The sequence below is a fragment of the Mercenaria mercenaria genome, chromosome 6 (genome assembly GCF_021730395.1).
Source record: "Mercenaria mercenaria strain notata chromosome 6, MADL_Memer_1, whole genome shotgun sequence".
In the NCBI taxonomy this organism is placed as follows: domain Eukaryota; kingdom Metazoa; phylum Mollusca; class Bivalvia; order Venerida; family Veneridae; genus Mercenaria; species Mercenaria mercenaria.
Genome location: NC_069366.1, coordinates 15,587,812 through 15,609,809, shown reverse-complemented (window position 1 = coordinate 15,609,809; position 21,998 = coordinate 15,587,812). Strand labels below are relative to the sequence as shown.

The 21,998-nt window shown below is 34.9% G+C and overlaps 1 protein-coding gene across 8 annotated transcripts in view; it reads right to left on the bottom strand.

The window, feature by feature from the left end:
- The window catches only part of LOC123549572 (copine-3-like), a 68,584-nt gene that overhangs the window by 34,601 nt on the left and 11,985 nt on the right, over positions 1-21,998 (bottom strand). For all 8 annotated transcript variants that reach the window (XM_053545202.1, XM_053545201.1, XM_053545204.1 and 5 more), the window contains 5 exons: positions 7,277-7,351; positions 4,408-4,482; positions 3,740-3,823; positions 2,955-3,044; positions 819-914 (listed from right to left, as the gene is read on the bottom strand). In XM_053545202.1, coding sequence (XP_053401177.1) covers positions 819-914; positions 2,955-3,044; positions 3,740-3,823; positions 4,408-4,482; positions 7,277-7,351 — 420 coding nt within the window. The remainder of the gene's footprint in view (positions 1-818; positions 915-2,954; positions 3,045-3,739; positions 3,824-4,407; positions 4,483-7,276; positions 7,352-21,998) is intronic.

Genomic DNA, 21,998 nt, shown 5'->3' with positions numbered 1-21,998 from the left:
ATGACAACATAAAAAACATTCCACCCTGTTTTCAACAGTTCCCGCTGTCAACAGTTTGGTTACTAGTAGTTAGCACTATGTAATATTGATAAGTTTCAAGTACCATGTTTGCACTTATTTTAAAATTGATTGCCAAACCAATTTCAAAGATTCCTGATCAAAGCAGTATGACAGATTGGCAGTTACAATTGATTCAAATAAAGTTTCTGATAATATAGCAAAATCATAAAAAGATCATTTGCACCAATTTGACTACCTGGCCAAACCAATCAAATATCTAAATAAATCTGCAGGTACTTGAAAATGATAATTCTCTTTATTTATTATGTTTCTTTCAATTGATAACAGTTGTTAGAATGCAAGTCACAGTGACTGTCATTAATCCAAAAACGGAGAACCCTTCAGTCAGGTCATGTGATCTAGACTGTATCTATTTTGCTACAAGTTATAGCTATATCTCCTACACAGTGGTCCCCCCTTACAGTAAGGATACCTCTACCATCACAAACATTTTTATCAAGATCATTTTTTCCATCATCTGATATTAGCTTTTAGTAAATGAATATAATTCAAAGATTTATGGCTGTTGTGGGTGATAAAACAAAAAAAATAAGGCAAAATATGAAAGTAATATTTGAATTTCTTTTCAATATTCATGTAGTTTTCATGTTCTTGCCACTGGACTGGTGTTTTCCAATGATTTTACCCTTGCCATCAAAACCCATTTGTGACAGCAAGCTAGGAGAGATAATTGCTGCTAGGAGTTTAGTTTTTGCCCAGAAATTATTAAACTAGCTTTAAACCTGGACTGCACCTACCTCTTTGCCAATGGAAGCCTCTAAATCTTTTACAGAAACTGTGAACCCTCCAATCATGTCATGTGATCCATCACTGTCCCAATCATATACATCAAACTGAAACATTAAATAAGAAGAGTAAAATATATAAAAGTTCACTCTAAATGTAACAGGCTGAAAATATTTCGGCCTTGACCAGGACTCATCCCTGGGACCACTATTACTCTGGGCAAAGCTTATTACAATTATATTTAACCTAACTACATACATCTCTTCATTTTAGAATTCGTTCTCACAAGTCAGTCTGAAAGACAGATAAATCTCCCTGGCTGCTGTTACGGATAGTGAATTGGTTGATGGTACTAGGTGGAAGCATTGACTTTGTTAAGTATATTTTATAGTCCATGTGTGACAACATCAATGAATTTGAAAATCCTTCAAGGGGTTTAAAAGATACAGAACGGACACAAAATGAAAGACTTAAACCTTTGATCCTGAGTTGTGACCTTGACCTTGAGCCAACATGGCCAACTCATGAGTTTTGCACAATGTCTTGATGAGGTGATCATCTGACCCAAGTTTTAAGAAAATCCTTCAAGGGGTTCAGGAAATACAGAAGGGACATAAAATGGAAGGCGAAAACCTTTGAGCCGACACAAGAGTTCTGCATATTGTCTTGATGAAGTGATCATTTAACCCAAGTTTCATGAAAATCCTTCAAGGGTTTTGGGGATACAGAGCTGACACAAAGTGTTACGGATGGACAGAGACCATTCCTATAATCCCCACCACTTGTGGTGGAAGATTAAAAATCCAGAGCTCCAACCTCTTTGGGATGTTCTAAAGTGTCAATTCATACCTACTGATAGGTTATATATGTTGGGCACCAATGTAACAGACTAACAATATTTCAGCCCTGACCAAGATTTAAACCTGGGACCTGTCACACCTATATCAGACACTGTAAAAGCTAGCTCTATAGCTAAGCCAAACATTACCAAACTACAAACATCAGCCAATTTTTAAAAAGTTACCAAAATATATCTATATGAAAACATATTACATCAATATAAAAAAATGAATTTCCTTGCACAGAAAGATGAATGTAGATACAGACTTGTAACTAAAATAATACTCAGATATCAGGCAAAATGAAAAAAATTCTCAAGGTATTGCATAACAATTGAATTATTATCAATTTGATACCATGTTCTCACCTTTTACTTTAATCCGATTGTTTATACATTCAATATATTTAAGTGCATTGGATAAGGAAGAAAAAAAAACATGTAAAATGAAATAACACAACCTTTCTGACGAAATTATTGTATCTAAAAATATACCAAAATTCTAAAATGTACTCCAAGTTATCTTACTAATATAAGAAAAATATCATGTAGTTTCTATTTCAAGAACAGCTCCTTACATTTGAAGAAATCCTGACAAAATTTTGTATAAGATTTTTTTACAAGACAGAACTTAACATGAAACATGGGAACATAATTAACGATGATGAAGTGATACTGTTTTCTCTTTTCTTATTTCGATCTTTTTTATCAGGGCTATTATGATAATAAATGCACACTTTCCTGGACAGCAGTTTCTCCGATGTTTCCTATCTTGATTCCCTGAGTAGGTTAACCTTACATCAAGGGCTTACTCAAGGTTAAACAGTCAGCTGCCTTACAGCATTAGAAGAAATCCTGTTAAAACCTGTTCTGCTAAAACACTTAAGGTAGCAGTAACTGCTACAGTTTACTGTCTGAAATAACTTGAGTTGTCTCCCATACCAAAGATTTTAATAATTTTGCCAACTGCAATAAGCTGGGCATCAGTAATTACAGATTTTTACTGGATATTTTATAACTGTCCCTATTAGACAATTAAATATCTATGTACATGTTCATACTTTCAGCAAGAATTCATTTAGACAAAGTGCAGCAGTATATATTATATGACATTCAATGAAAAAAAGGCTGTAACTCACTAAATAATGTCGTAGTCAAAACATTCTTTATTTTGTAAATCTAGACATCATAATGGGCAATATTCTTTGAAAGTTTAAACCATTTCTACTGAACAAAATGCAGGGCAAGAATTGCATTCCCTAAAAGTATATCAAACATATAAGAATTATGGTGAAAAATTATTGAATACCTTGACTGGTTTTGATTTATCTCCTCCACACAGTGTATGGACTGGTATTGTGAATGGACGCCAGTGTGGGTTGAGATTATTTTTCACTACCTGAAATGCAATGTATAAAATACAATCATATACATGTACAGTTGAAATTTCTGAGTCTAAACTCTGAACAAGACAGCTTTCAGTGTTCAAGATCGAAGTCAAAAACTCTTGAACCTCGGGACTGATACCTAAGATTCTATGGTACATATTTCAGTGTCTAGACCAATTTGGATGACTGACTTATTTTACTGGCAGCACATGTATCTTTTCCCAAAAGGACATAACTTTTTTCTGTGCTCTTATGAATTTTTTCGTAATTTACCTCTATTATTTCAAATTGTGTTACATTTGCTTTGTTGTGCGATTAACCGCCGCCATCAACAATAGTAAACAAATGGAATCAGTGACCAAGCAAATCATGTGCCTATAGTACCATACCTTTAATACCAGGTAGTTGCTGAATGTTGGGTTATTTATGCTGCAGATTACATTGTGACCCATGACATAGGCAGAAAGAGACCAGCAAAATAACCAAGAATTTCAATTTTCTAAAGAAAATATACAAATGTATTTATGATAATATTATTTAAAACAACTTTCACTTTCCATTTTTCTGGAGAGAATTTTGCTGTCTTTGCTAACTTGACAGTATGGTGAGTTTACTTACCTGTTTACTTTTTCTCTTTTTCAATACAAAGAACTGTCAAAAGTTTTCAAATCAATGCTATTCAAAAACATAATAATAGAAAAATTACCTCTGTTCTGTGAACCACCTGCCAACTTCCGTCTGGATTGCCTCGCAATATCTCTAAGTAAGGATCTGATTTACCAAGGAAATCCTGGAAATAATTTTGTGATATTATTATGCTTCTTGAATGATATCATAAGACACCGAAGTGTAATGTAACCACACAATCAGAGCAGGTTTAGTTCAACAATTTTATTAGACCAATGTTTCAGCTTTTACAGAGCCTTTTTGAATATTATTGAGAATCAGAGATGATATTTTAAATCTGGTTCAAGGTGAGGTTAATTTTACCTCTTATAACTAGTTCAAAGTGACAAACTTTTAATTACATTGTGGAAACCAAGTAACAGTACTAGTATTAAATCAAGAAACACTGTTTAACTGACCACCATTATATATGAGCCGCACCATGAGTAAACCAACATAGTGCATTTGCGACCAGCATGGATCCAGACCAGTCTGCGCATCCCCGCAGTCAGGTCAGGATCCATGCTGTTCGCTTTTAAACCGTATTGCAATTATAGAAGCTGTTAGCCAACAGCATAGATCCTGACAAGACTGCGCATATGTGCAGGCTGGTCTGGGTCTATGCTAGTTGCAAATGCACTATGTTGATTTACTCATGGTGAGGCTCATATTAATTCATGGTGACTGACAGATTAATATGATACATACCTTATTTTCCAGTTTTCTAGCTTTAAATGTACAAACAGCAACTTCTCCTCCCTCATTTACCTCCTCTGACCTGATCTGAAATGGTTTAATTTGAATATGTTTATACATTTTAGTGAAAATACTTACAATTTACCTTACCATTTGCTTGCAACCTCTACTTCGGCAGCAGAGTCCTTCAGAGTCTGGCCTGCAATTTCTAAGTCAGACGTCCATCACTTTATTAGTGCATCTCTACACACAAACATGTCTCATACAAATGAATGTTAAAAATAATTGATTTGATTCTGAAGTTCCTAGCAGACCTGTCAATGTTGGTAAACAATGCTCAAGGTTATCAAACTGAAACCAGTATTAAAACCCCAGATTCTGATAGGTGGATTTTTAAACTGACCAATCACAAGCTTGCATTATGAGAATGGTCTCCAAATTCTGTTTTATAACCTCAGTCTCAAATCAGCTGAATATTTATTAGTCAGGTTGTTATAATGGCAGTATCAACAAGTGAAAATCAGAATCTGAAACTGAAGGAAATACAGCTTGGATTTTAACCCTCACCCTGCTAAATTTCAACAAGTGAATGAAGTATTGCCATGCAATACAAAGTCCCCAACTGGAAGGCACCTTATTTTCTCTACTGCAGTACAACATAATGAACTGATATCTGTCAATGATATATAACAATGTTGTACTATATACACAATATGTTTTAACAAAACACTTGGATTAAAATTTGCATATATAAAAACCTACAGTTATTTTCATGTGAATTTTTTTGGCCAAGTATCAAAAAGTAATCATATTAGTTATTTATATCAACAACAAAGGAAAAATTAATCCTTAAAAAATTAAACGGTAAGTCCACACAACACTCTTTACCAGGTTGTACCACAGAAAAGTGGTCTTGATTTTTGCCTACAGCCAGTAATAAAGAAGTAACAATATAATCTATTTATAGTAAAAACAAAGGGACATAGTTCTAGAAACAAGGGTGTCTCATGGTGGTGAACATTTGTGCCAAGTTACATCAAAATCCCTCCTTGCATGATGAAGAAATGCTCCAGACAAAGTCATTCTTAAATTTAACCTTTGACCTCTACGTATGACCTTGACCTTAGATCTAGGGACCTGGTTCTTACGCATGACAATCAGTCTCATGGTGGTGAACATTTGTGCCAAGTTATATCAAAATCCTTCCATGCATGAAAAAGAAATGCACCAGGCAAAGGCATTTTTTGTATCTGATCTTTGGCCTCTAAGTGTGACTTTGACCTTAGACCTAGGGCCTGGGTGTTGCGCACGACACATTGTCTCATCCAGGGGAATATTTGTGCAAACTGATATTTAAATCCCACTTTGCATGACAAAGTTATAGTCCGGACAGAAAAAGTTCCACTGACCTTTGATCTAAAAGTGTGACCTTGACCTTTAAACTAGGGTTCTGGGTGTTGCACATGACACGTCATCTCATCAGGGGAAACATCCATGCCAAGTTATATTAAAATCCCTTGATGCATGACAGATTTCTGGACTGGACAGGAAAAAATACCTATTGACCTTTCACTTCCAGCTGTGACCTTGACGTTTGAGCTAGGGGTCCAGATTTTAGGCACGACACGTCATCTCATCATGGGGAACATTTGTGCCAAGCAAAATTAAAATCCCCTTATGAATGAGTTTTGGACCAGACAGGAAAAAAGCCCTGTTGACCTTTGACCTCCAACCAGGGGTCCGGGATTTATGCAAGACACATCGTCTTATCATGGGGAACATTTGTGCCAAGTTATATTAAAATCACTTAATGAATGACGGAGTTATGGACCGGACACGAAACAGACCCTGTTCATGCTATGTTAACACTGACTGCCAAGTGTGACCTTGACCTTTGAGCTAGGGGTCTGAAAGGTGTGCATGACACATTATGAGGTACATTTGTGCCAATTAGTATTAAAATTCCTTGATGGATGACAGATTTCTGGACCGGATAGGAAAAAACACCCTATTGACTTTTGACCTCCAACTGTGCCCTTGACCTTTGAGCTAGGAGTCCAAATTTTTGGCATGACATGTCGTCTCATCATAGGGAACATTTGTGCTAAGTAATATTAAAATCCCTTCATGGATGGCAAAGTTATGGACCGGACAGGAAAAAAGCCCTGTTGACATTTGACCTCCAGTTGTGACCTTGACCTTTAAGCTAGGACTCGTGGTTTTGCACATGACATGTCGTCTAATTATGGGGAACATTTGCACCAAGTAATATTAAAATTCCTTCATGGATGACAGAGTTATGGACCGGACACGAAATTGCGGACGGACAGGAGGGAATGACGGACGGATGGAAAAGCTCATTCCTATAGTCCCCGAAACTGGTTTTCAACCTGTAGGGGACTAATAATGAACTTATCTGTCTTTCAGTTTGGACTGTATCATCAACTGCTTAAAGAGGTGCATACCCAAAAGATACTGTTGGAATGGCAAACAGTGTAGATCATGATCAAACTGCATGGATGTGCAGGCTGATTATGATCTACACTGGTTGCAAAGGCAGAATCAATCCTGTCCAACATAATAAGAGCTAGTTCACTTTATATACACACATTAAATCAAGGTTTGTAACATTAAAAGAATCAGAAACGGATTTCAATTTTGCAAAAAAGCAATGGTTTTAGACCTTAGTAATATGGTTTTAGACCTTTTTTAACAAAGAAAAATGATGTCATCAAATATGTGTGAAATTCCAGTAATTTCTTCAAAAAAGTCAATGTGAGAAAAAAAATCATGATAAAAAGTTACAATGAACAGACCTGCACTCAATGACTGGGACTTGACAATACTGATAAAGCCAGTGTAATAAAGCCAGTGTACTTACTAGAATTTTGCCTTCCCCTGCAGGTTTACCATTCTTCAAGACTAGCTGCTTTTGAAAAGGGCTGGCTACAACAATCTGTAACAACAAGATAAAGCAATGTTGTTTATGTTAAAATAGGTATCTTGACAATAGCAAGAACCTGATTACAATAGATCAGGGTGGGTATTTACTGAGAAAACATACACATTTGTGGATAACTAAAGTGATTTCATTAGCAGATATACAATACATTGTAGTACCAGCATAATGAAATGTAAGTTAATTGCATAATACTGAGGTATATTAAAATGAAGCACACTCAAATGCTTGACCTTAGGTGATGACCTTGACCTTAGACTGGTACAATTAAGTCATCTTGATTTGCTGAATTTTCTTCAACTCAAGTTCAAAAAGTATCTTTAACAGGGTATGAAAGAGATGGACCTGAGGCTCAAACATTGAATTTCAATTGTGACTGCCATCTAAATTTGTGTCAGCATAACTTGCAAATTGTTTAGTAGAACATTATACATTATTCATAAATACTCTTCAAAGAGTTAGGAAGACAAATTCAATTGAACAAATACAAAAACATCAAATATTAAAAGACTATAAATATTATGTTTGGACATTTACATTTATTTGCACTGGTGAGATACAGGTTGTATATTTCCTTTCCTCCTTTAAACCTACTACAAATATCATACCTTAAAAATCGATACAAAGGGGTATTTTTGTTAGACAAGGTATTTCAATGGCATGCGCAGACCCATTAAGTGTTCACAAGGGAGTAAAACTGAAAACCAAAACAGAAAGAAGAAAACAAGAGCTGTCGGATGACAGCGCGCTCGACTATTCGAAAAATTGATTGAAGAATGGGGTAAAAAAATTACCATAGATTTTCAGAAAAAAGAAATAACGGATTAAACACAAAACTGTTCCTGTACTTGTAAATTTTGATTAGTCTTGCACTAAATGGCAATGTGTGACCATGATGGCAAATATGTTATGTTATATGTTAGGCAAAATATGGACTTGTATGAAAAATTTAACCAATTTCTAAGTCCAAAAAGGGCCATAATCCAGTCAAAAAAGTTGACAGAGTTATGTACTCTCGCCTACATATGGAAATCATGTTGATAAACTAGTGTTAAAAGTTTCAAAGCCACAGTTCAAATAGTTTTGACAAAACGCAGACTTGTAAGAAAACCTGAACAAATTTCAAAGTTCAAAAAGGGCCATAATTCAGTCAAAATAGTTGTCAGAGTTATGTACTCTTGCCTACAGATGGAAATCATGATGATAAACAAGTGTTTAAAGTTTAAAAGCCATATGTCAATTAATTTTGACAAAACGTGGACATGTACGAAAACAGAACCAATTTACAAATCCAAAAAGAGCCATAATTCAGCCAAAATTGATGACAGAGTTATGTACTCTTGTCTACTGATAGAGACTATTATAATGAACAAGTTATAAAAGTTTCAAAGACATATGTCAAACACTTTACACAAACTATGAATTGGTACAAAAATTTTAACCAAGATTTCTAAGTCAAAAGGGGCCATAATTCAGCCAAAATCCTTGATGGAGTTATATACTCTTGCCTATAAATTAACATGGTAATGGTTAACAAGTGTTGAAAGTTTCAAAGCTTTATCTCAAAAGACTTTGTCAAAATGTGGACTGGTACGAAAAACTTAACCAAGATTTTTGAGTCAAAAAGGGGCCATAATTCAGCCAAAATCCTAGATGGAGTTACGTACTCTTGCCTATAACTGGACATGGTGATGGTAAACAAGTGTTGAAAGTTTCAAAGCTTTATCTCAAAAGACTTTGTCAAAATATGAACTGGTACGAAAAACTTAGCCAAGATTTCTAGGTCAAAAGGGGCCATAATTCAGTCAAAATGCTTGACAGATTATGTACTCTTGCCTACAACTGGACATGGTGATGGTAAACAAGTGTTGAAAGTTTCAAAGCTTTATCTCAAAAGACTTTGTCAAAATGTGGACTGGTACGAAAAACTAACCAAGATTTCTAAGTCAAAAAGGGGCCATAATTCAGCCAAAATCCTAGATGGAGTTACGTACTCTTGCCTATAACTGGACATGGTGATGGTAAACAAGTGTTGACAGTTTCAAAGCTTTATCTCAAAAGACTTTGTCAAAATATGAACTGGTACGAAAAACTTAACCAAGATTTCTAAGTCAAAAGGGGCCATAATTCAGTCAAAATGCTTGACTGAGTTATGTACTCTTGCCTACAACTAGACATGGTGATGGTAAACAAATGTTGAAAGTTTCAAAGCTTTACCTCAAAAGACTTTGTCAAAAAGTGGACAGGTACGAAAAACTTAACCAGGGTGTGACGCCGACGCCGTGGTGAGTAGGATAGCTCTACTTATTCTTCGAATAGTCGAGCTAAAAACAACAATACTAAGTTTGAAATTTAACGTTATGAAGAAGAAATAAATCACTGGACTAAGTATCTTTGTAATCTGTAACTTTTGTGTTAATTAAACACTGATAAAACTTTGGAGAGGATATCACATGATAAAATTTTTTTGACCTACAAACCAGCCGTCTTCTTGACCACAACTGGAAAAACACTAAAAACGGCAACATCTACAGATTATAGCAGATCTGTGATAGCAGCCTCTGATGAATTAAAGGATATTTACTGTGTACCTTGTGTGAATGGTGGTAAACAAATTGAAGCTGAAGGATTCTGTGTGGACTGCTCCGAGTACCTGTGTGGACAATGTTACAAGAACCACACAAGGTCTAAAGCCTTCAGACATCATGTGCTTCAAGACAAGGATAAAATGCCTGTAGATACAACAAAAGCTGGTACCAGAGATGTTTGCCAAGAAAAGTGTGGCATTCACCGGGCAAAGATTATAGAATATTTCTGTAAGTCATGTGACAAACTCGGTTGCCATGCCTGCATCACTGTCAATCATCGTCAGTGTGAAAATGTTGACCACATACCTAACATTGTAAAGGATCTACAACAAAGTGAAGAATTCAAGAAATTTATATCAAAGCTAGACAAGAAGATGAAAGAAAGAAAAAACTCAGTTCAAATATAACAGATGAAATGAAAAGGAAGGCAAATGCAGAGCTGAAAAAGCAGCATGAAGAAATAAACAAGTTATTTGATCACCTAGAGGCAGAAATGGAAAGAAGAATTGAAAATATTGATAAAAACAACAATGAAACTTTGAAAACAACCACATCAGCATGTAACTCCATTGCTGATGATCTTAAACAAATGAAAACAAATATTGACACAAAGCAGAAGAATGGACAGAACTGTGAATTATTCATAGCTATCAAAAACTATAAAGCAAAAATGGAGACTGTTGATAAAGAATTTGAAAAGTTAGATGAGAAGAGCAAAATACAAAAATATGCCTTGATACCTTCCTCTCAAACAAAAGAAGTGATAAAGAACACAAGTGAAATATGTAGACTGAGGACAGCAAAATTTGTGTCAGAGACAGATATAGATACTGACAATGACAAACAACGAACTTTTATTACTGGAGTTGCAGTGGTACAAAACCACTACCTTGCTGTACTTGATAGCAACAAATCAGTAAAAGTGATTGATGTAAGGAATATGAAAGTAACAAATGAAATGAAAATGGAATGTAGCTTTGTTCATAGAATAACTAAAGTAAATAATGATCAAATTGCAGTGACAATATTATCATGTAACTTTCAAAACAAAATCCAGTTTCTGTCAGTGTCAAAGTCTAGTTCCCTCAGTAAAGGTCATCAGATAGCTATTGGTACATTCTTCACAGATCTGGCTTATAGCAGAGGAAGTTTCTTTATGTTACATGAGGAAAAAGTTAGCATAACTGACATACAAGGAAAGACTCTGAAAAAAATCAACATGGAGGATTCAGCTGATAGTATAGCAGTAAGTCCTAACAATGAAACAATCTATCTGGCAAGTCGCAGTCAAAACACTGTTACAAGTATGACACTAGATGGTAAGGTCAAGGCTATCTGCAAGGACAATGACCTGAAATTACCAGATTGTGTAACAGTAGATAGTGAAGGTTTGGTATATGTTCTTTGTTCTGAGAATATCCATTAGCTGACAGAGGACTGCAACAAAATTCAAATACTTTTAAAGGATGTATATGCTACAAAAATCACCTACTCAAGTACTGAAAACAGACTATATACAAAACTCTTTGGTGAAATAAAAGTGTACCAAATAGAATAGCAAAATAAAATATTTAACAGTGAAAAACACTGGGTTGCACCTTGTTCTCAGATGAGAGTGCAAATAGGACCATGATCCAAACACTTGGTCAATGTAACATAGGATTTTGATTCTTTTTATACCAACTCTATATACCAAATGATAATTAATATGTGTACCAAATTTCAAGACTAAAATAAAGACTAAAAAAAAGAACTTAAGCCTTGAAGAAATACAAATTTTATAAGCAACTATTTCTGAAAATGCTGAAGCCATGGCTTTCTTTGCTTGTTTACTGTTTTATAGAATTCTGTATTATTAAAACAAATGAAAATTGCCTAAAAAATTTCTTGCTTTATATAGACTACAAATGTGATGCATAATATAAGTTTTTGTGAATATACAAAGAATATGTATAGATAAAAGCCTTAATCAGAAAAATCTAATTATTAGTAGGTGGCATATAATACTTCAAAGTTATAAAAGTCAGATGCACTGATATTTGGGAATTTTGAATAGCATTCAATCTTTATGTACAGCCTCAACAGCAAGTAATAATACCACTGCTAATATTAACTAGTGACTTTTGTTCAAGAAAAACGTACATGTATGTCTCCCACCACTTATCATGCAAGAACTGTAAAATGCCACAAATTAAGAGTCATAACTCCAGAACTCCAGAGAAAATAACTGCAACATTATGTTCCAACGTATTCACAACTAAGCTTGGCAGATATAATTCCTATGAAGTTTGGTGGAATTCAAACCAGTGATATAGGAGAAGTAGCATAGATCAAAGAGTTTGACAAATTAAGGGGTATGACTGAAAATCGTTTAATCAGAACCTGATGAAAATATTTTTAAAGCTTTCCTATATAAGTCTATATATGAAACCTTTGAAGTTTCATTGAAATATTATATCGATTTAATACCTTTATTTTAGTTGAAAGTTTGAGATTTTACACAGGGAGTCTATGAAAAAGTCCAAGTAAAATGTAATCATTACCCAAGTGAAATAAGTATCATTCCGCAATGTTTTGGACATGTTAAAATTATGAATAATGGGCCCAGCCCCTGCATAAACTTTGTTTGTATGTTGGAAAACGTTTATGTGAAGTTACAGTAAGATATGAGCAATAGTAACAAAGATATGACAGAAAAACAAAAGTTGCCGAAAAACTTTAACCTTAAAAACTAGAATGTGTCTGTAGGACATAGGGTGTGCTCCCCACAGGTACATTTGTCACAAATAATGGGCAATAATTCAAATGTTTGCAGTCTTAAGGGGGTATAGCCTCAACAAACATTTTATGAAAAGGATTTATTATTCTAGGCCATATACTTTTTGAGCTATAAGCATCACAAACAAAAAATCCACTATTTTGGCTATTTCAAGTGCCATAACTCTGTAATAATCTAAGGTGGAAATGTGAATATTTTTACTATTTCAGGGGCCATAACTTTAAAAGTAGGGGGTGGAGCCAGTCAAAAAATAAGAGGTGTGCAAGTTTATATCATGATAAAGACTTATGCAAGTTTTCATCCATTTATATCATATACTTTTTGAGCTAGGTGCATCACAAGGTGAAAATGTGCATTTTTGACTGTTTCAGAGGCCATAACTCTGAAAATAGGGGGCGGAGGCGGACAAAAAAATAAGAGGTGAGCAAGTTCATATCATGATAAAGACTCATGCAAGGTTTAATCAATTTATATGTAATACTTTTTGAGTTAGGCGCGTCACAAGGTGAAAATGTGCATTTTGTACTATTTCAGGGGCAATAACTCTGGAAATATGGGGCGGACCAAGATGAAAATAGGAGGTGCACAGGTTCATATCATGATAAAGACTGGTGCATTGTCATTTAGGTTTAATAAATTCATATTAAATACTTTTTGAGCTAGGTGCGTCACAAGGTGAAAATGTGCATTTTTGACTCTTTCAGGGGCCATAACTCTAGAAATAGAGGGCGGACCCAGATGAAAAATAGGAGGTGCGCAAGTTCATATCATGATTATGACTCATGCAAGGTTTCATGAATCTATATCAAATACTTTTTGAGCTAGGCATGTCACAAGGTGAAAATGTGCATTTTTGACTATTTCAGGGGCCATAACTCTGGAAATAGGAGCCAGACGAAAAATAGAAGGTGTGCAAGTTCATATCATGATTAAGACTCATGCAAGGTTTCGTCAATTTTTATTACATGATTGTATTCTATTGTTTCTCTGATTGGCTGAAAACGGTTCGAAAAGTAATGAGTACATATCATATCAACTTATCTTGGGTTATAAATAGTACGAAAATAACAATAGATCGAAGTAGGTGCTTGGAAAACCAATATCAACCTGATTTGGTCTAAATTTGTTCCTTATTTCTTTATTAAAGTTACAATTGTAATAACAAGACTGACTTTACATTTATTCATGTAATAAAACAATTATTGACTTTTTCATAGGTTGATATCAAGATTGATCAATCCTCAAAAAGTTATATTCACCGAGCCGAATATAACTCTTTTCGGGTTGATAAATCCTGATATCAACCTATGAAAAAGTCGATAATTGTATAATATCAAATACTTTTTGAGCTAGGCGCGTCACGAACTTCGGACGAACGCATGGACAAGACCAAATCTATAATTATGCCCCCACCACCACTCATATGGTGGGGGCACAATAACCAAAGTATATCACCTTGGTGACCTTGACCTTGGGTATAATGGGCCCAGCCGCTGCACATACTTGGTTTGTGTGCTGGACAATGTTTATGTGAAGTTACAGTAAGATATAAGCAGTAGTAACTGTCAGAATGATTTGTATGTTTGATATATTTACGTAAAACATTAAGCACAGATAGTGCTTGACTCCCTTTCTATGCTATCACTGCTATAATTATTGTTGAATTGTTGTAAATAATAGAATTTTGGTCATTTGTGGCAGATTTGGATTCATTATATGGATAGCTGGGTCCCAGCATCACACATTATGTCATACACAAAAGTTAAAGGGAACCAGGTATTTGATAGAGCAAGTACTTGTTGTAAAACGTTATGTTTAAATTTGGACCAATCAGAAACAAGTTCTAAAATAGCACGTCTGCTGGGGTATAAATAGGTAGATGGATGACGGAGAAGGCATTCGGTATCCAGCGGTAGAAGAAGACACACCGAGGATTCAACTAATAATTTATACCAGTACCTTGATAAGGAGACTGTTGCAGTTACCCTGTCAGGGCGGATAAATTATTAAAAAGAAGACTTTGGAAGTTCGTAGACTAAAGAAGAGTTGCAGAATTTCAACCAGGTTTCGAGCTATAGGGCCAGCGCATAGAAGTTTTACCTGAAGGGTAGTTGAATGCTATATACGATATCATATATAGGCTGAGCATCGGGAAGCTGAGACAGAGACCCAGAGTTTGGTAATCTACTGAGATATTAAGAGAGTTCCAGTTTATAGACGGTTCAGCATTACTGGCGAAGTACAGCCAAGGCATCGGGGGTATACCTACATGGTAGTAGAATGCTACATATGATAGCATATAGGCGCTGTGCATCCAGGAGTCAGGGCAATCATATAGAGTTGAGAGGACAGAGGCCGAGCATCTATGCAATAGGACTCGTATGTTGTTGATTCAAAGACATTGTCTGACTGGAACTTCGACAAAAAGACCAGTCAAGTATAGAGTCTCCAGCCTATAGGAGTTTGAGCTAATCATTTTTAATTGGAGATTGTTAGTATGAAACATTTAGTGATTTTCCTGATCCCTGAAATTGTCTAGCTCATAATAAGAAATCATTTACGAATCATTGGTACACAAATCATTTAGCCAAGGTAGACAGAGGAAAATTCTATATATGAGATATTTGGTCTCACCAGCTTTACGTTTTAACAAAGGACATTCTACATCGTTTGTCAGCTAGTCTAAGACATAGTCACCTTAGCGATTGGACCCAAAACATTATTCAAGATACTATAGGCATAGGCACTTCCATGGGTCATATAACTCGTATCCTGACAGTAACAAAGATATGACAGAAAAACAAATGTTGCCGGAAAACTTTAACACCTTAAAAGTAACTCAAGTATAACACCTTGGTGACCTTGGCCTTGGGTATAATGGGCCCAGCCCCCGCACATACTTTTTTATGTTTGACAATGTTTATGTGAAGTTACAGTAAGACATAAGCAATAGTATCAAAGATATGGCAGAAAAACAAATGTTGCCGAAAAACTTTAACCTTAAAAATAACCAAAGTATAACACCTTGGTGACCTTGACCTTGGGTATAATGGGTCCATCCCCTGCATATACTTTGTTTGTATGCTGGACAATGTGTGTGTGAAGTAACAGTAAGATATAAGCAATAGTAACAAAGATATGACAGAAAAACAAATGTTGCCGGAAAGCTTTAACCTTAAAAATAACGCAAGTATAACACCTTGGTGACCTTGACCTTGGGTATAATGGGCCAAGCCCCTGCACATATTTTGTTTGTATGTTTGTAAATGTTTATGTTAAGTTACAGTAAGATATAAGCAATAGTTACAAAGATATGACAGAAAAACAAAGGTTTCCAAAAAACTTTAACCAAGAAAGTGACATGCCAATGCAGACGCCAGGACGAGTAGAATAGCACCACTATTCTCTGAATAGTGGAGCTTAAAACTGTATGTTCTTACATTTAACTGGGACTGGCACAATAATAGGTGATATATTTTATTAACTTGTTTAAACCCACTACAAATACCATACCTCTAAAAATCAATATATTAAAGGGGTATTTTTTCAGACAAGGTATTTCAATGACATACACAGACCCATAAAGCATTCATAAGGAAGTAAAATTGAAAACTAAACAGAATTAAGAATTGTTGGTGAGAAAACAATGATAAATACTAAGTTTAAAATTTAAAGTTATCAAGAAGAAATAAGTCATTGGACTTATCATCTTTGTTATCTGTAAATTTTGTGTTCATCACTGATAAAACTTGGGACAGGATATTGCATGCTGGGAGAATTTATATGACCTACAACTCAGATTTCAGGACATCTTCTTGAACACAACTGGAAAAAAACACTAAAAATGGCAACAATTAAAGATAATAGCAGATCAGTGATTGCAGTCTCTGATGAACTGAATGATATTTACTGTGAACTTTGTGTGAATGGTGGTAAACAAATTGAAGCTGAAGGTTTTTGTGTGGACTGTTCCGAGTATCTGTGTGGACAATGTTACAACAACCACACAAGGTATAAAGCCTTCAGATATCATGTGCTTCAAGATAAGGATAAAATGCCTGTAGATACAACAAAAGCTGGTGTCAGGGATGTTTGCCAAGAAAAGTGTGGCCTTCACCCAACAAAGATTATAGAATATTTCTGTAAGTCATGTGACAAGCTTGGTTGCCATGCTTGCATCACTGTCAATCATCGTCAGTGTGAAAATGTTGACCATATACCTTACATTGTAAAGGATCTACAACAAAGTGAAGAATTCAAGAAATTTATATCCAAGCTAGACAATGCACTAGAAGCAGTTAATGAAAAAAGGAAAATACTCAGTTCAAAGATAACTGAAACAGATGAAACGAAAAGGAAGGCAAAAGCAGAGCTGAAAAAGCAGCGTGAAGAAATAAACAAGTTCTTTGACCACCTTGAGGCAGAAATGGAAAAAGGAATTGAAAATATTGATAAAAACAACGAGAAAACTTTGAAAACAGCCACATCCATAAGTCACTTCATTGCTGATGATCTTAAACTAATGAAAACAAATATTGACACAAAACAGAAAAATGGACAGAACTGTGAATTATTTATAGCTATCAAAAACTATAAAGCAAAAATGGAGACTGTTGACAAAGAATTTAGAAAGTTAAGAGAAGGGAGCAAAATACAAAAATATGCCTTGACAACTTCCTCTTTAATAAAGGAAATGATAAAGAACACAACTGAAATATGTAGACTGACAACTGCAAAATTTGTGTCAGAGCTTGATATAGATACTGACAATTACAAAGAAGAGAGAAGATTAATTTCTGGACTTGCAGTGGTACAAAACCATTATCTTGCTGTACTTGATGCAATTAACAAATCAGTGAAAGTGATTGATGTAAGGAATATGAAAGTAACAAATGAAATGAAAATGAAATGTGACCTTGTTCAAAGTATAACTAATTGAATAATGATCAAATTGCAGTGACAATAACACATAACTCTCAAAACAAAATCCAGTTTCTGTCAGTGTCAATGTCTGGTTCCCTCAGTATAGGTCATCAGATTGCTATTGATACATTCTGCAAAGTTTTAGCTTATAGCAGAGGAAGTTTCTTTATGTTACATTGGGGAAAAGTTAGAATCACTGACATGCAAGGAAAGACTCTGAAAATAATCAACACTGAGGATTCAGCTGATAGTATAGCAGTAAGTCCTAACAATGAAATCATCTATCTGACAAGTAGCATGCAATACACTGTTACAAGTATGACCCTAGATGGCAAGGTCAAGGCCATCTACAAGGACAATGACCTAACATCATCAGGCCATTTAACAGCAGACAGTGAAGGTTTAGTATATGTTGAATGTTTGGGCAGTATCCATCAGCTGAAAAAGATTCAAATACTTTTAGAGGATGTGTATGCTTCAGGAATCACCTACTCAAAAACTGACAACAGACTATATACTGGACTACGTAGTAAGATAAAAGTGTATCAGATAGACTAGCAAAGTGAAATATTTAACAGTGGGCTACGATTTGTTCTCAGATGAAAGTACAAATAGGACCATGATCCATACAACATAACATAGGCTTGTGATTCTTTTTATACCAATTCTATATACCAAATGATGATTAATATATGTACCAAGTTTCAAGACTAAACAAAAGCCTGTACACAGACCTTAAACATTGAAAAAAATATAAAGTTTATTTGCAAATTATTTCCAAAAAAGCTGAACACATGGCTTTCTTTGTTTGTTTGTCTTTTTTTATTGAACTGTGTATGAAAATTATCTAAAATTTTCCTGCTGTACATGGTTTACCTGTTAAATTGTGATTCATCATATTTATGAATATAGAAAGAATATGAATAGACAAAAGCCTTAATCAGGAAAATGTAAAAATAAGTAGGTGGAATATTATTAGTATTTCAAATCTACAACAAGAGCTCGTAGAACACGAAATGCCCCCCTCGATGCATTCAGTAACTGCACAAGGAACAGAAATTATTTTGTCACGGTACACAAAGTTCTACTGTTCTGGATAAATGTGACCTTGACCTTTGACCTATTGAACTTAAAATAAATAGAGGTCATCTGCTGGTCATGATCAACCTCCCAATTAAGTTTCGTGATAATAGGCCCAAGCGTTCTCAAGTAATCATCCGGAAATGGTTTAACTGTTCCGGATCACTGTGACTTGACTTTTGGTCTACTGACCTCAAAACCAATAGGGGTCATCTGCTGGTCATGACCAACCTCCATATCAACTTTCATGATGCTAGGCCCAAGCGTTCTCGAGTTATCATCCTGAAACCATTTAACTGTTCCGGGTCACTATGACCTTGACCTTTGACCTACCAACCTCAACATCAATAGGGGTCATCTGCTGATTATGATCAACCCCCCTATCAAGTTTCGTTATCCTAGGCCTAGGCATTCTCAAGTTATCGTCCAGAAACTGTTGAACTGTTCCAGGTCACTGTGACCTTGACCTTTAACCTACTGACCTCAAAATCAATAGTGGTCATCTGCTGGTCATGACCAATCTCCCTATCAATTTTCATGATTCTAGGCCCAAGCGTTCTTGAGTTATCATTCAGAAACAATTAAACTGTTTAGGGTCACTGTGACCTTGACCTTTGACCTATTGATCCCAAAATCAATAAGGATCATCTGCTGGTCATGGCCAATCTTCTTGTCAATTTTTATGATCCTAAGCTTAAGCATTCTTTAGTTATCATCCGGAAACCGTTTAACTGTTGTGGGTCACTGTGACCTTGACCTTTGACCTACTAATCTCAAATTCAATAGGGGTCATCTGCTGATTATGACCAATCTTCCTATCAACTTTCATGATCCTAAGCCCAAGCGTTCTTGAGTTATCATCCGGAAACGGATTGGTCTACATACCGACCGACCGACAGACGACATCTGCAAAACAATATACCCCTCCTTCTTCGAAGGGGGGGGGGGGGGAGCATAATGAGATAGAACGCCCAAAGATTTGGAAATTTTGATTAGCATTCAATATTTACGTACAACCTCTACTGCTACTACCCGGTATATTATTATTCAACTTTACAATATTACACACTGTTTTAGATCAATTGCGCACATCATATGAAACTGGTAGAGCTAATAAAAAGCATAACTGAGACAATATCATATGAGAAAAGCAGTCCGGGCCAATATGGAATTCAAGCATGTTGATTCAGGTTCAAAAGAGGTTGGGCCAATATGGAGAAATCACTTCGGTAAGATTTTTTTAATGTCGCATTTTATCTTACATAAAAATGATACATTACAGTAGTTTTCACATTTTTGACAAAAATATTATCTAACATATTCATGTAATAACCAAGTAATGACTGAGCGGATGTACGATGTTGATGTATGTCTTTGTAGATTTTAACGATACTTTAGGCTTATTCTTTAAAGACCTGCTCCAGTCCTACCTTTTAATCTTAAATTGTCACTGAAAAAGCATGAAAATCCTGACTTAACATACATGCCATATTTTCAGACGGTCAATAAGGGAGATTTGCCTCAACAGGGTTTTTTTTAAGGGAGATTTTGGTAAAAATATGGCAGACTTTAATTTGATGATCTTTTACGCGCTAAATAGCCGTTTTCATGAAAAAATCATCAAGTTTCCTATATTGAATTGATGAGCAGAGCCAACAGTTGTATACATAATGCATGATTATTACTTATAGAACTTTACTTAATCCAAGGAAATTCAGAATTCCTTGAAAGATTGAACCAGATACTTTGTTTTTGCTTTAATTTTTATGTGTTGATGCTTCTGCATCTGGAGAGAGTGGTCTTTTTGACATGTTTAAGCATACAATACTCAAAAGATTGCGGAGATATCATGTCAATTAAAACAGTCTTCTAAGGGCAGTCATTTCTTTTCAGAAATTAAGTTGTTAAAACAAAAATGAATGTCGATCATATCAATTCTTTTGCTGGATTGTCCATATTTAGAATAAAACTACATGTATTTAAACTGGAAATTCATCTCCTGTTAATTATTGCAACATGACAATATCACAAAGGAATGCCAGTCAATTCTTAGGGCAGTATGAATTGCAATTTATTCATAAAATTCACTTATCCGAATTCATGCTTGTCTGCAGTTCTGGGTAGTTTCTGGCATTAACTCGCCAATTTTTGTTAAATCATGGTTGAGTTTTTGCATGTTGTGCAAGTATTTAAATTGAGAAGCATAAACTCGGTGTTAGCACTAAACTGTCTCATCCTCTGATGGCTTGATAAATATTGAAGTCAGCGAAAACGAAAGGTAACACTTTGGCAGGTGGCGGTAAACTGATGTAATTTTAAGACTTGTTTTCATATTGTTTTGAAAACTACGGACCAGCGACTTTTGATGTTATTGGAAAAAGTCTCCCAGCGGGAGATATGGCATGTATGTGACTATGAACAGTGACGCCTGTCAAAATAGAGTCTATTTTATATAAAATTCTATATAAAATACCTGTGGTTTTGCGTGCTAAAGTGTGGCGCGTGACCTGTTAACCGTTACTTACTGTAATCATGGGTTGCATACACACACAGAATTTGAATAGCCGCGGAGCAGGGCTTTAATGTGTACAAACAGAAGTTCGGACAATTTTCAAGAAAAAATATTAAGAAAATATGAGAAACTCAGATTAATTAAAAAGATGAGATTTATCTTAAACAGACATTTAGATAGTGTGAATTTTTTGTGCAATTACATGTATAATAGCAAGTCACTTTATACAACTAAATATGCTTTTAATTTAAGAAATAATACACTTGAAAATAATTACTGTTTCTTGAAATTTGAATTATAATGTAAACTACTTGATGTATTGTTTATATGTTGATTTAATTACTTATGTCTGTATTTTCCATTCATGTTTAGTTTGTATATGACCAAATGCATGTACTACTGGTATGTTGATAGTCAATAAATTTGAAACTTGAAACTTGTCATTTACAGCAGATTAGGTATTAAACTATGACTAGTTTACAGTGTGAAATTTCATGTGAACATTTATAAAATGAGGCACAATAACCAAGAATAATTAGATCTGACTGACAATAATTGGTCAAACCTGAGTCAGTAAGTAATTAATTACAATTGCTTTAACTTTTGTCTCAATTAATAATTACTATCAATATTTCAAATCTCGTAATTAACTATAACTAATTAAATTATAATTAGGCACAACCCTGACACAATTATTTGAACGGATGGACAGACAGACAAGGGCAACTATCTGTGCTTCACAAAAAATTTGTGGGAGTGGGG